This window comes from Salminus brasiliensis, chromosome 22 (assembly GCF_030463535.1).
Source record: "Salminus brasiliensis chromosome 22, fSalBra1.hap2, whole genome shotgun sequence".
Taxonomy (NCBI): domain Eukaryota; kingdom Metazoa; phylum Chordata; class Actinopteri; order Characiformes; family Bryconidae; genus Salminus; species Salminus brasiliensis.
The window spans coordinates 27,518,819-27,534,405 of NC_132899.1; the positions used below are offsets into that span (position 1 = coordinate 27,518,819).

The 15,587-nt window shown below is 38.4% G+C and overlaps 1 protein-coding gene across 4 annotated transcripts; it reads right to left on the reverse strand.

Moving 5' to 3' along the window:
* Positions 1–4,594: 4,594 nt before the first annotated feature.
* Positions 4,595–15,060, reverse strand: kbtbd2 (kelch repeat and BTB (POZ) domain containing 2). 4 transcript variants are annotated; one of them, XM_072667665.1, is made up of 4 exons: positions 14,998–15,060; positions 10,225–10,842; positions 9,316–9,481; positions 4,595–8,824 (listed from the first exon to the last, which is right to left on the reverse strand). In XM_072667665.1, the coding sequence occupies exons 2-4, from the start codon at positions 10,398–10,400 to the stop codon at positions 7,262–7,264; spliced, it is 1,905 nt and encodes a 634-aa protein (XP_072523766.1). In that variant the 5' UTR covers positions 10,401–10,842; positions 14,998–15,060; the 3' UTR covers positions 4,595–7,261. The 4 variants fall into 4 exon arrangements, with proteins under 4 accessions (XP_072523766.1, XP_072523770.1, XP_072523767.1 ...); XM_072667669.1 differs by having other exon boundaries at positions 15,024–15,043; XM_072667666.1 differs by lacking the exon at positions 14,998–15,060 and adding an exon at positions 14,382–14,989.
* Between the last annotated feature and the right edge of the window lie 527 nt (positions 15,061–15,587).

The window sequence follows — 15,587 nt, forward strand, 5'->3', positions numbered from 1 at the left end:
GTGACTTCACTGCGGAATGACGTAGCTATTTCGATAGAGCGTATTCATACGGGTCATCGGCCTTAAAGCGATACATCAGCAAAAAAATCTATGTTGCAGGCATTCAGGACCAAAATGTAGTGAATTTTAAGAATTTGAAAGAAGTATGTAAAAATAATCATGGAAATAATCATGTTTTTAGAACGCCGATCTTACAGGAACTCAGGAGCGAGGCTGTGTAGGATTCTGTACGTCAATAGTAGAATTTCGTAATCAATACAGAATTTATCTGGAATCCAATGCAGTGTTAATAGAACTGGGCTGATATGATCAAATTTCCAGTTTTAGTAAGAACCCAGGCTGCAGCTTTTTGAACTGACATTTACATAGGTTCCTGCTGGAGCATCCTAACAATAATGCATTGCAATAGTTAAGCCTTGAGGTCATAATAGCATGTACTGATTTGTCTGCATCATGCAGGAATGAGGCATTTATTAGCTTGGCAATGTCTGAAGATGTCTTAAATGATAGATCTGAATCAATTATGACTCCATGAAAGCTACTAAAGTAGGAATAGCCAATAAATCAGCCAGATTTAACATTTAGATGATGTATTGTGGCTTTTGGACCTAAAAGCAGAACCTTTTGTCACTGTTTAGAAGAAGGATGTTATATGACATCCAGAATTTCACATCTTTTACACAGTCCTTGATTTTCTAGATTTGCCATTAGGTTTGGATGACACATACAGCTATGTATGATTATATTTGGAGGGTTAAATATTAATTGATAAAAGCTAAAAGATATAAATCTGTGCACCCCATGGCAATATTATGCAGATGCAGATGGCATGGATGTATTAAAATAGTTGAAGTACTAATTGCGTCACCTAGTTGGGTCACATTTTGCCTTTAAACTGCAAAATGGTTCACTGTCCTCTACAGTCATGAGGTTCCAAGTTTTTTATAGTAGAAATCACACATAGATGTCAACTAATGCATACAAACATGTCTGACAATCAGGTAAAAAAAAACTTTCAGTCTTGTGATGCTTTTTAAATTTGTCAAAGACACCACACATAATGACATTTATGTTGACATTTGACATTTATCAGCGGGATTTCTGTCCTTGGTCGTTATTAGTCATCACGTCCCTAGACTATAAAATCTGCCCCGAATAAAACACCACACACTTTGAGATTAAGCACACTGAACCTCAACCCCTTGCAGAAGTTTCTTGCAAACTGCTACATTGCACAGAAACAGCCAAGAAGAACAAAATAATATAGACAACTTGTATATATCTGTATCAAAAGAATGCTCAAAAACTATAGAATAAATGCCAGTAGTAATTAAGTAATTCAGAAGTGTTAACTATTAATCCTTTTTTTCAATGCCCAGTATTATTTGTACTTTATCATTATATCTGCATTTGTTAAAGCAGATAAAATAGGGTATGCCAGCAGTGGGTTTGAAAGAAGCTATGGCTGGGAGTACTGAGGAGAAATCTGGTACCAAATCTCTATGCTCTCAAATATCAAATATCAAATATCAATGTGTAATTACTTCTGGCTCATGGTGCAGTATGTATATAAGGTTCTGTTCAGCTCACTTCCAGGCATGATATCAACAATGCATTTTAGACCAGGGAATCAGTCCACCCTACACAACAGGATACAGAGATGTAAACATGTTTTACATTTACGTGATCAGGAGAATCTGTGAGAAGAATAAAGGAGAAAAGATTGTATTATAGATACCACACAATAAAGGGAAGAACATTGTTTACAAAGAACAGACTATTTACGATTGTCAGGAGGAGCAAATTGTCCTCAAAATTGGCTCAATTATCCTGTAGTGTGGGCCAGGGAAAAGTTTCCAGACCTCAGTGCGACCTCCACCTTTCCTGCCATTTCAACACTACTTTCTGTGTGTTGTATGTATGTTGTATGCAAGTCTATTTCACTTCTAAGCTAGCCAATACACACCACACAAAAGCTAAAAACATTAGAACTTTGAACATCTTTGAACATCATAAGAACATTAGAACATCTGTCACTTCAGACTCAATACAAAGTATGTACTATGAATATACAAAGTAGTTCAAACTGGTGTACTTAGTAGTACTGACTAGGCAAGTTTGACTCTCAAGCACAGTGACTCCTAAGGACGGGAGGACACTGTACAGTAATTTTGTAATCGGAAAACTTGCGTAGTGTGTAAATTCATTCTGGGATATTTGGATGTGCCAAGCCCAGTATGTCAGTGAATTCACTTTACTTTATCTTTGAATTGGTGTAAACTGACACAGTACCTTATTGTTGCTGTGATGCTTTTTATTATAGAAACCATAGCAACTCAACCATTAGGTGGCAGACCACGTAAATTTAGAGTGCTGAGGTGCATAGTACCTCAATATTTTTGCAGAATAATAGATTAATAATCAGAACTATTGTGAGAAACTATGTGCTTTACCTATTTCAAGATATGTTTCAGGTATATGGATCAGCTATTTTCTGATCTAAACCACAGGCTCTGGGTACTGGAGCTCTTCCTGCCCTGTATATTTGATGTACGCTATTCCTAGCACAGCTGATCCAATTAGTCATCTAATTAAAAATTCAATTTCTGAGTTTAAGTGAGTGTGTTACAGCAATAGGTTGAGCAGAACACACAAACATAGAGTTTAAAACTAAGCAATAGTTGTATATACAGAAAATCACACTTAAAAACCTAAAATCATTTGTGGTAGCTATTTTCCATCTTTAATGTGACATTGCCATCAAGGAGAACAAAGATGAGAGATGATTTGTAATTATTTATTTCCTACACTGAATACATAAAGGTTGATTGAATAATAAAATCATTACTTTAATACAGTGAGTTAAATACTTAGTGGGGACATAAAAGCAGACTACACATCTAGTTTTGTCAGTTTGTTCCTGAGATAATAATTACACAATTTTTATATTTTTAACCATCACAGCAGCTTAGCACAGCTAGTTAGCTTTCTGTATTTTCTGATGGCATATCTAAACAAGTAAACATTCAGAAATAAAAAAACAATAATTTATAGGTTGACATTTACGTTTTTAGTTTATACTGAATTCAGTCATCATTCAACTTTACCTGTGAGCCTGTCTCTCCACCTGTCTCTAATACACAATGGGGATGTATGTGTGACCTGACAAAACACATCGACACATGTCATATGAACAGTAAGCAAAAACATTGATGCTTCATTAAGTATTGTTACCATTACTGTTGACTCACATTAGCAATTTGGAATTTCTTACTTTTTTTTTTTAAGTTGGTGTAAAGTAGCTCCTAATGTCCTCTTTTTTCTTAGGTTGTCATCCTAACTAAGCATATCACCTAATTAGATCAATTGCCCTGCACATACACTAACATTTAGGGCTGCCACCAGTTTTGTATAATAGTCTACAGAACTATCCTCATTTAAAAAATAAAATGCACCTTCTCTTACTGAATCTGTATGAGACTTGGTTTGTGTGCACTCAGCTTTCAGCAAAGCCAATCCTGTTAGCGATGTGGGTTAGTGAGGCGGGACTCATGGTAGAGATAGAGATCTGTTTTTGTATCTAATAAATTGACTAAACACTGAGGGACTGTTGAAATTCAATTTAATTTATCCAGCAATTCAGTAGTTGCTGGATAGGTCTTTGCTGCCCCTGCCCAATTCTACACCCTTGTCCAAAAAGTTTCATTTGACATGGCTGCATTTAATTTCAAGTATTAGCTAAAGAAATATATAATACATACTCACTCAACAACCACTGCTTCCTATATATATATTCCTATAATGAAGAGCAACATCCAATATTTTCTCAAAAGATTCATAATGTTAAGTACTTTGTTACCTAGCCATTAAGACTAGTTGTTAATTAAGCCTTTTACAATGCCTTATGTAACGAAAGTACTATGTGAATTGGCAAACAAACTACGTCTTGAAGTGGATTTTGCCTGCAGTGGAGCACCTAAAAGCCAGAGGCTAGGATAACAATAATAAGAAGAAAGTTATATCTAAAAAAAAAAAAAAAAAAAAGAATAACGACAATAATAAAAAGAATACTATTATCATCATTATATTACATATCAACCCTGTAGTCCACCTCTGCGATGATCTCATAGAGAAATATAATAGTAAACACTCTAAAGCAAGCACTAATCTAAACCATGAGTTGGAGAGATGTTTTCTTTCATGATGTTCTGCACCGTTGTTCTCTGAACATCTCTTTGCTCATTTTGAAGCCAGAAAGTTTTTTTTTTTTTGTGTAACGAGTTCACATGATGAGCTCATAGAGAAATATAATAGTAAACACTCTAAAGCAAGCAGGCTTATTTAAATGTTGCTTTGAAAACGTACGCTGAATTTTGTGGCAATAACACAGGAAACATTTCTTCTGATTACTTTTTCTTACAGGTGCCTTTCTAACAATCCTACAAGCAGTTCTCTCCAAGTTTTCTTTTTTATCTTCTACTCTTTTAACTATTAACCGAAATTCTGACCAGGAGTGCATGCCACTGTATGGAGAAGGGGGAATATATACGGGGCTACAGTAAGACTATAGTATATAAAAAAAGAAAAACAAATATTTTGGTATGATTTTTAATAAATTAATGGAAATTCAAAATACAGTGCCAAAAGAACAGGATGCAGTTGAACATGCTAGTAAAGGACTCTGCCGATGGCACCTGTGCTCAAATGGAAAATGGATAAGGTACAAGTATCCCATTCGCACCCACCCCCTCCCGACTGCTAGTGGTTGTTAAAACATTTGCCAGAGCAACAGCCTTGGGCGTGTCCTTTTCACCCCCCATAAAAAAAAACAAAAAAAAAACAAAAAACAATTAGCAGCACAACCCCTCAATTCTGACTGAAAAAGAAGAGGAAAAAAAGAGATTTACTACAGTAATGGCTGATATTAAATAATATAAAAGGTACTAAATACAAAATAGACCTGATCATTGTCCCCCACACTGAAAGATGTTTTTAATGTCAGAGAGAGACAATATTTCAGCAGCTGACAAATATATGCAGTCCAGTACAACTGAGAGTGGAGACAGGTTTGTGATGAATGTGAAAGACAGATAAATAGATTAGACATAGTACGAATGTAGGAGAGTGTCAGAAAAGTTTTCCAGCGAACCCAAAAGAGGAGATGACTCAGTGCCTATTGTGTAAAGAAATCTGTGGTTATGTAGAGGCAACGAGGATTGGAGCTGAGAGATGTATAAAAAGAACAGATGAGCCACCGACTGAACCAGCAGTCAGCTCCTAAAAATTCTAAAACACTCTCGGCACACTTTTATCTACGTGACCTGTACACATCATACACCAATGGATACTGTAAATGGCCAACAACTTGAAGATTGCATTCTATGGTTAGTAAGGAAGGGAGAAACCAAGTAAAAAGGCAACAACAGAAAAACAGGGCTTTTTGTACAACAGCCCTCTAAAAACTTGTTCTTTAGTAGTTGCTAAAATGCCCAAGTAAGGAGCAAGCCTTAGGCAGTTTTCCTCTATAGGGAAAAATGAAGTGTTCTTGCAAAGTAGATATGTTTTGCGCTTTGCCCCACATTTCCCTTCACTGGATCCTGTGAAATAAAAGCTCATTAATGGGACAAAATGTAAATATTGCTAGGTTCACAGCCTAAACATGCCAGCATCTTAACTTATTGAACTGCCATGCAAACCAGCTAATTTTGTCCAGCATGGTAGTTAAGAGGCGTTGGAAGCTATAGGAAACAGTTTGAGAAGCTGGTGTTATACACCACTCGGCCATAACAGCTCGTTGAGGCACAGACCTTGACAAGACAAAGCCGACATTGCATTTTTGAACAATTTGTGCTACAGCAGCACTTCTGTCGTTTTGTGGGGTGTTCTGAAACGTGGCCAGAAAATGTAAGCGATACATTAAAAGTTATATTACTCAGCCCTACTCAACGTTATGGCTGACTGGTGCATGATAGTGCTGAAATAGAACCAAGTAATAGCACTAGCCATAACAAGAACATGACGTCAGTTCACATGCATGTAACCTGCAGGTAGTAATGTTAGCTGTTCAACTACTGTGTGTAAGAAACTTCAGCTTTCAAACATTTTTGTTCAGTACAGGGTTCTAGAAATTCAGCATCTTATTTGGGCACGTCACTGACTACAAAAGTACAACCTCAGACTTTTACTGCTAATGTCAGTTTGCAGGAGGTTTACCTTTATATCATCATCAGTTTCTTAACATTATCATTGTTCAAACAGTATGCCAAACCCGTAATAATGACTAGCATATACAACCAACCCAAAATAACCCTTGTGCCAGCCTTTTGAGGGAGTATCATCATCATCATCATCATCATCAATGCTGAAGTGTATAATGGACATGGTATAATAAGTTATGAGTGGTGACTCCAGGGACATCATGGGTGGGGTTCCCTCCCCCCAATGTCCACAGTAAAGACTTTCAATTCTTAATGGAAGTCCAACAACATCAACATTGACAACCTGCTATGAAGAATGGTTTCTAACTCCTTAATTATCTTAGGACATCCTACAGGTAGTCATTTGATGTCAGATGTTAGGCTTGTCCATTTTAGTCCTGCAGGAAGTCAAGCTGGATTTAGCGCTTTCCCTGCTCCAACACACATGATGATTCAGGAAATTAAAAGAATACTCCAATGAGTTTAACATAATCTCAATTTTCTGCATCTATAGCATACAGACAATTACTATGAACAATCAATTAATGCGAGAGATGTATTTTTTATTTAGTTTAACCCAACTTTGCAGCACAGTATAAAGAGCTTTGGTTACTTTTGTTTTCCAGTATCCATGATGAGCAGGAGGTGCCAAACTCACAGTTATGGTTGTAATTCTTCCCTCTGGAAAAGTTGTCAAATCTCTAAAAGAACCAAATATACATATTTACAGTTTAATAACAAATATCTTTAACTCAAGAATTCAAAGTACAAAAATATGGATAAACATTTATTGTTGCAATTTTTCAACTGCCCAACGAATTCTTAGCGAGCTAGCGCGCATTTAGTTTTTTGGGGTTTTTTGGTCAAAGTACAGAGACTGACTAACAACTACAGATGCATAAGACAGAGAGTAAAGTGGAGTATTCCTTCAGTACCCAGGTTTAATCAAGTGTGTATGGACAAAAATGACTAAACTGTTTGGAATTACACCCTTAAAAACTGGAACTAGATACCCCTGAGCTAAGGGGATGGATGTTCTGAGCTCCAAGCCTTCAGCTCTATAGCTATACATGTGGCAGTGCCACCATGTCCCTGTCCCTGTCCACTTCAAACTCCTCCACTCCATCAGGAGAAAAGAGGTAGGTGGGTGGTTTCCATGGTGACTCTTCCAAGCAGGATGGATACAGTTTTCCCACAGTGCAACGGAAGTCCTTACCCAGGTCCCATAGCACACGCTCAGAGACAGGCTGCCGCAGACACCACTGGTCCAGCTCCAGGTTGTACTGATAAAGGGCATACTTTGCACGCTCATTAAGGTGAGTCTCACGTATAAAGATGCATAAAGAATTTAGCAAAACTACTGCTCTAACACATGGATCGGAGTAGCGTTTAGCTGGGATATTAGCAGCCATCCGCCATTCGTTCTTGTTAACATCATAAATCTCCACAGTAACAGAAGAACCATCAATGGTGCTGGTGGGCAGACGCAAACTGGAGTTTCCAACAACATGAAGGCCACCAATGTAAAAGATAAGGTCACCCAGCGCAGCTGCAGAAGCAAAGCATCGGCTAGTCTGCCGCATGGCCATTTCCACCCACGTGTCAGCGTGGGGGAAATAGCAGTACATGAGGTCATGGCTCATAACATAGACACAATCTCGGGCAGCCACGGCTGTGCTCCAGCTCCAGGCACAGGGCAGTGGGCTAGTCATGCTCCATTCATCTCGCTCGCAGTCATATCGCTCAACTGTGCGCTTATTAAGCTCCCCGCCTACATTATCGCCACCAATAGCATATATAAAGCCCTGGCAGTAGACCAGGGAAGGCTTTGTGCGAGCACAGAGCATGGGTGTTTTGGCAACCCAGGCGTTTTGTTGGGCATCCAGCCAGAAGAAGCTGTCTACTGAGCAATAAGCAGCCTGAAGCTTGCCACTTTTGCTGCCATGGCTGGCCAATGCACTTTTAAGTGGTACCTGTCCACCAGCAATAAAGACATCATTGTCCGGAGTGACCAATGTACCAACTTTTTGCAGATCTCCAGGTGGACTGCTCAGTTTGTAAACCTTTTCAGCCTGTGGACTGTAACACACCACCGTGTGACGAGGACCCACCACCACTGGCTGACTGTCTCCAGGCGACTCTGCCTCCACAAAAATTAGCATCTCTTCCTTGGTCATACCCAGTCTAGGCTTGAAAAACTTGGGCATGGACTTATAGAGGCCCTGCACCACCACTGATTTATCATTGGGAGGAAGGCCCTGGAACCAGGCACGCTGCGTAACTTCAGAAAGCGCATCAATTCGAATCTGGCTGAGGACAGACGACAGGTACTGCGAACGAGCCTCCATGTTGTACTCCAGCCACAACATTGCTGCCTCCCGCACAGTCTCCTCTTTCTCCACATTCAGGTTGTCACTGCTGAGCAGGTCTAGCAGAAGCTCATGAGAAAGCTGCAGAAAGGCCTCCTGACGGTATACCACAGGAAACTTGTGCTCTACCATCCTCTTCGCACTCTGCTTTAACTCACTACAGCTGAACATATCACCGATGCTCAGCATGCGCACACAGTTATCAGCTGTGATCTTCTTCACTAAATAGTCACGACACTGCAGCAACACATCCTCAACCTAATCAAAAAGAAGAAGAATAGTTTAAGACAGGAAGAATTTGACATTCTATCATCATAGCACAAAGCCCCTCTTCTCAACGGCTTAATACAGACGCAAATCCTCCGCAATAAAAGTTGCGATAGAGTTTGTAATCCTCTTCGCCTTTTTCAAGTTGGAAGGAAGCTTTGACATGGATTGAAAAAAAAAAAAAAACACATTGTTGCAGTTGCTATCAAAGCAGACCAAGTGCTGCCATAAGCTAGCTTTTAATGCAAAGAGGGCAGATTTCTCAGACATCCACCTTGTCTTATGTTATGTTCTGCCGTGTTTGTTTCATCACCATTGTTATCAATTAACATTTAGAAAATTGATTTTTGACTCAATTCAGTATTGTCCACATCAGCATCTAATGATCAAATCCCCCTCCCCCATCTTTATACCATTTAGTGTATTATTATTATTATACATTTCTCCATAACCTATGCCATTTATTTAAAAAAAATGCTAACCTGGAGAAAGCAGGCAGTTTCATAAAGAGGTTCCACAGTACTGTCGCTGATGGCCAAATTGCCTGTATAAGCATAGGTGATGATTGTCTGCAGAGTGACAGGATCCACATTTCTCAAATGAACATGTGACTGTTTACTTTCACTCAATCCACTCATGAACATGGCTCTAAAGACAAAAACAAGAGAGAAAAAACAATTTAGAATACTAAATTGAGGGTCAGCGTCCAACACAGTTTGGCAATTTTCCCGCATATACTTGATTAAATGCACCAATGGTTCTTAAATGGTCAAGCGAGCAACACACTGAACCTCTACCAACTAAGATGATCTAAAACTGACGTTTTGAGAGACTGGGTCCTGTTAACTACCCGGTTTAATAAGTCTGTTGGAGCTAGGAAAATGAACAACTGAGTTGAAGATTAATGCTTTTAGCAGAGTACTGTAATGTGGAAAGTTGTTTAAAGTTGCTAAAACTAAACTAGAGATTGTCTTACCATGTTTTGTGTGCAAAGTTGAGTTTTGATCTAACCATATCATGTCACAAACAGATCAGCAAGGGAAATGCATCATACTCCACATTGATGCTCCAATAAAGACCAACACAGAGAGCACGGTTTTTACTGTCATAAATGCTTCTAAAATCAGCTGTTCAGCTCCTCATGTCTTATGAGACAAGCTGTTTGATCCTAACATCATGCTTTCATGTGCATGCGCACATGGATTAAACACAGCTTGAACATTTAAAACTAGGTTGACAGAGGAAGTTCTTTACTGCTTTTGTAAAATGATTAAACCACAGCTATATGTTAGGTTGTGTATAGCTGAAACTTGTACTGCTAGACAAAACATCTGCAGGAAATACTCTCCATCTCTCTGACAGACAGACGCATACACACAGACACAGCTCACCTAAAATAAGAGCTGCATGTGGCCAAAATCATCTTGTGGCAAGGGAACTCGTTGTCTTCCACCAACAAAGTGATGTCTGTCAGTAATTTCTGCTCGTAGAAAAACTTGAGCTGTTCCAGCACAGAAACAGCATACTCTGTGTTCACCGGACGGCAAACTCCTGCCTCCGACATCATCGCAGCCCATGAGTCACACCCCAGCTTCGAAATATACAACCACCGGCTTAACCGGTCTCAACAGATATCGCAAAAAAAAAATAAAATAAAAAAATCCTAAAAGTCCTGTGGACTCCGTAAGGCCAAAAAAAACAAAAAAACCCCCAAAACATTAATTAGGTGCTTCTTGTCAACAGGTTAACTGTTCAGAGGGCAATGTGCAAAATACTTTTAGAAACTGAAGATTGAAAATCTTGGGTCATAAAATCTTTTTACTCTCCAAGGGTTATTATTAGTCTGACAGTGGCCTTAATGAGGCTACAGGCATAAACATCATGTTACTTCCACAGTAGACAAATGGAATGAGGCCTTTTCCTTTCGCTGTTTAATGAACAGGTTTGAGGTAGCGGGTGAGTCAGACAGAAGAATTCTCTACATCAGTGCTAACTGAAGTCCAGTGTGTCTGCAAAAAAGGAAAAACAAACAAACATTAGTTTACATATAACTGATAGAAATAACTGAAAGACCACTTATAGTAAAGAAAGGACCAACCAACTTTCTCATATAGGTTCTAATAATGCATGTTAATGCATGTAAGCATCAGTGTGTAATAGGGCAAGCAGACGCACACATTTATTAAATCGCCATAATTCAAAGGGTTATTTTACATAGATAGCACCTTGTTAGCTCCCATTTCCTACCATACATTGTAATTGCTTTGGTACAAAACCTGAGCATTTGCCTTTATTTACTAGCTAGCTAAACTAATGACTCATCCTTCAGCCATATGCAGCTATACAGACTTTTTCCAATGTCGGTTCACAATGTATTGATATTCAGAAAATTAAACTAAATACTGGACATAAATTTAGCTTTCTTTGTATAAAATAATAATTTATGCCTTGAGCATAGGTGCTATCTAAGGTAGAGGAATCAACACTGGACCAAAAATGTGCGGAACGCCTCCATAGTTAAAAGCATTCAATCTGATTTATGGTGTCCCTGGGTCACATTGTTACCTTTTAGAGGGGCAATTCAGGGCCCAGTTTGGAGCACTTTAAAAACAAAGCCAATGGTTTCATTTGAAATGAATTGCAAAATGTTTGTTTAAATTCACAAATGTTCAGCTGTTTGCAATAAATCTCCACATTCATGCTTGTGATATGTGGAGGGCAAAACAGATTCAACTCAAGTATCAGCAAAGCCACAAAGAAAACTTAATGACTTATGTGAGAATGTTGAAGCTTGGATGTCATTGGACCTTCCAAGAATCCTTTGCTATCGTTATAGCAAAGAGCTGTACATCTTGCTAATAATTTGCAATGGGGGCTACTTAACTTTGATTGCAACTATAAGTAAGGATAAGTCAGTTGTGGAAAAAACAAGTCCAAGCTCAGTAAGATCACTGAAGGGCAGAAATACTGTCACTTAAATTTCATTAGGTTTTAATAAGCTAATATAAATAATAAGCAGCAAACTAGGTTGTGGTGCCACAAAATTACAACTGACCATTTTCAAAAATGCTGACCTTGAGATGAACCAATCAGTGTTTGGGGGGTCAGTTGCAGACCCCTGCCTGTTGTTTTCCCGCCTGACTGCGGTGTATGTTGCCAACACAAAAGGGTTGTTTATCTAGCACTAAATAAGATTCCTTTAGATATTTTTGACTTTAGCTGCTGTACTTTTGGCTGTGCACTGTGGGTGCATTTTACTCACAAGTGTAAAAATAATTAATTCAAAGAATATTAAAATACAAAATGCATGTTAATTCCAGATGCAAACAGGCGCAATATAATATGAGGACATGAGGAAACCAATCAGGATGTTGATTAAGCCACTCTACTTCAGATAACAGACTGATGACCAGACACTACAGGAGCAAGGCTGCCTGGTAAACAGATGTCAATTATGCAGTCACTCAAGCCCTTAGCAGAAAAGAATGCCTACACTATCACAGTACCTATTCTATTTGACTGCTGGAATTATGTTTTTGATTGCGGCATTCTGCATTACCTGAAATTGTTACACTTTCAACTCATTAAGCTTTTTGACAAATATGATATTAAAAACCTGCTACCTTACCATTCAGTGACATTTTGTGAAGCCAGTATACATTCTGAACAGCACAATGTTACATGTCTGTTTAGATTTTCTTTCATTCTGCTGAACTATTTAGTCGGTTAGCACAAATGCTATGCATGCTAACAGGTAACTTGATGACCTGTTATTCTGAGCTGTATGTTTCAAGTTGCTCTCATTCCTGTGCCAATGTTTGGTAAATTAAACAAAATACCCACATATTGCATGTAAATTTAAACAGAACAGTATAGGGATGCTCTTTGAACATTTCCACACATGCCTAAAACAGAATTTGCATGGTTATTCAGCATGTGTGTTTCCAGTGCAAGTACACGGGCACCAACTGGATGCAATGAACTGGAAGCTACTGAAACACCAGTGTCACTATCTTAAGTCCTGACAGTTTAACATCCATGGACTGAGAGGCTGCGGTTCAAGAGCAAATGAGACATTCAACTGCAAGAACACCATACCAGCTGTTAAGCATAATGGTGGTTGCGGAATGCTCTGAGGCATTTTTGCTGCCAAAACTGGTACATCATACAAAGTGGATGGAATAATGAAGGCACACTACCATCAGCTAGACAGTGGAAACTTACACAACAAAGTGTTCCAACAGGACAATGACCCCAAATGCACATCACACATGGTTGAAGAAGGGATAAAGCAGGATAACCTTTTGAAACGACTTTCCCCAACATCCTGATCTAAACTCTTTTCAAAACATGTGGTCTGTGCAAGGAAACCAATAAATTTAATTAAACTACCAATTCAGTCAACAAGAGGTCAAATATCCAAATAACCCAAAGCACTGTTTGGCTGTAACTTGCTAAGGGATATTTAACCAAATATTAGGTGTGATCTATGTATATTTCTGACCCTGTGTTGATTTGCACAGTAAATGGCCACGTTGTTGTCAGAGCTGGGTGCTTCAGATCAATGAAGAGGATGGGAGGGGAACCTCCCAAATTCAAGGTTTATCAGAAGCAAATACTGTCCCTTGAATTTCATGTTTCTAAAGTTTGCTGCACTTGCAGCATTTCTGTTTTGTATTTGGTCAGTAGGTTGAACCTTCAAAAGTAGAACAGATGTAATTCCTAAAGAAAAGCTTGTAGCCCTGGCATGATTTACTAATAATGGAAAAAAACATACATAATAATACACACAAATGCAAATATTGAATGTTTTGCTCAAAATCGCAAGATAACTGTTGATTTGATTAAGTGTTTCCTGTGAGAAATAGAGAGATATAACTATATTTATACCCATTAATTTCTAGGGCTTCTACTGTATTCCTATTAAAATATTACAGCAGATTAAGGTACTATATTACAGCAATTATACGTTAAAATAAGTTTAAAACCATTAAAAAATATAGTTTCTTATACTATTAGCCTACTACGTATAGTTCGTTTTTGAAAGGCAAGGCCCAAGTTATATCACACAAATCAACGCGAAACGTTTAAAAAGTTAGTCCTTTTAGGACTACAAATTCAGTTAAAGGAACGATGCATTAACCGGTGCAGACTGTGTGTATTCGTGGATTCTCAGCATTCAGTTAAACGCACGGCAAGCTCGCTTTCAGCAAACCACGATATAAACTATTTTAGCAAGCAAACCACGACACATTGGGAGACGATCAGCCTTGGAACGTCAATTAATCGTCTGAATGCATGTAACGTTACACAATCATTAATGCAATCAGCAACGAATTTTTCTGTTGCATGACGAAAGGCAAGCCTCTAACGTTAAACTAACATACGTGACATAACTAACATAACTAACACAGCGCCAATGCGGCCAGCTAGCTAAGGTGAATTGTACTGTCCAGCTAATAGCTTTAGCTCAGTCCTGTGTTAACCCATTTCACTCACAAACAAGAGTTTCTATGAAGGCCCAACCATTACTATGCGGCCACCTTACCTCGGATTTGTAATTTTTAATTCCAAAAGCAACCGCAGTTTAACCGAATGGCTAATATAAGGCCAGTTCAGCCCTTAAAAGCAGATGATGGCAGCAGACACTTTACTGTGGACCCTAGGAGAGAAAGCAGTTATTCTTCCTTTCCTTTCCGGGCTTCTTATTCTTCTGCTCAAAACCCGCACCTCACACCCACTCATCCACACACTGTGCTAACTGCTAAGCTAGAATAGCTAGCTAGCTCTTGCTAGCACTAGTAGCTAATGCTGTAGAATCTTCAGCTGAACCTTGGCTAACGCCTGCAAACTATCAAGTTAACACTCATCAGATACTCCTACAAACTACACAAATAATACCACTGTATGTCCTAACTACTAACCCCACCTATATGGCTCATTTTGACATATACAATGGTCTATCCGAAATTTCTAGCTACTGGAAATAGTCTTTAACATGCGAGCTAGCATCTACCTTACCTTTAGTCGGCTAATTCGTAAACTTATTTCTAAACTTCCCTTAGCATAACACTGGCTGACTAACGTTAGCCTGAACTCTAAATACAAGGTTACAACCTACAAAATCAGCAGTCGATAACCTAATAAATAATCGGCGACCTTACTGAAGCGTTTATACTCCAAATCGTACATTCGGTGCTCCGGAACGGAAGTGAGTCAACTGGCCACAGGGACTCAGTATACTGAAGATCCTAATAACGAATCGGATCTTGTTTCCACAGACCTGAACAATGGGAATCAACTCCAGTGGGGTGATCCACTGTGTGGAGTTTCCGTAAAACTGTCATATTTCATTTTCAACATATTTTCACCAGAAGGAAAATAAAAAAAAGACAGTAAAAACACAAATTCGCAAAATCTAAACAACTGCTATTACAACACACACCCACATACACAAACACACAAGTGCATAAAAACTATTGTGAAAAAATTAAGTTTTCGTAATTAATGTAATTACGTAACTAATTTTAACTGTAATACATTTTCTATTAATTACACATAAATTGACATATTGCCTTTATTTATTTATTTATTTATTTATTTTACTTTAGATCAGTATGGCTTATAGCTCATAAAAATCCGAAATCCAGTATCTCAAATTCTTAGAATATTTTATTTTCCGTTTGAGTAAATTACTGTTCAAACCTACTGTGTATCTCTCGGTCTAGTTCAGCACACACAACCACAATTATCG

Bases quoted from the DNA above. Each gene is read 5' to 3' on its own strand.
- kbtbd2 (XM_072667665.1), bottom strand. From the start codon at position 10,400: ATGATGTCGGAGGCAGGAGTTTGCCGTCCGGTGAACACAGAGTATGCT. The intron at 9,482-10,224 runs GTGAGCTGTGTC...TTTTGTCTTTAG, and splicing joins ACATGCAGCTCTTATTTTAG to AGCCATGTTCATGAGTGGAT. The intron at 8,825-9,315 runs GTTAGCATTTTT...CTTTTTGATTAG, and splicing joins AAACTGCCTGCTTTCTCCAG to GTTGAGGATGTGTTGCTGCA.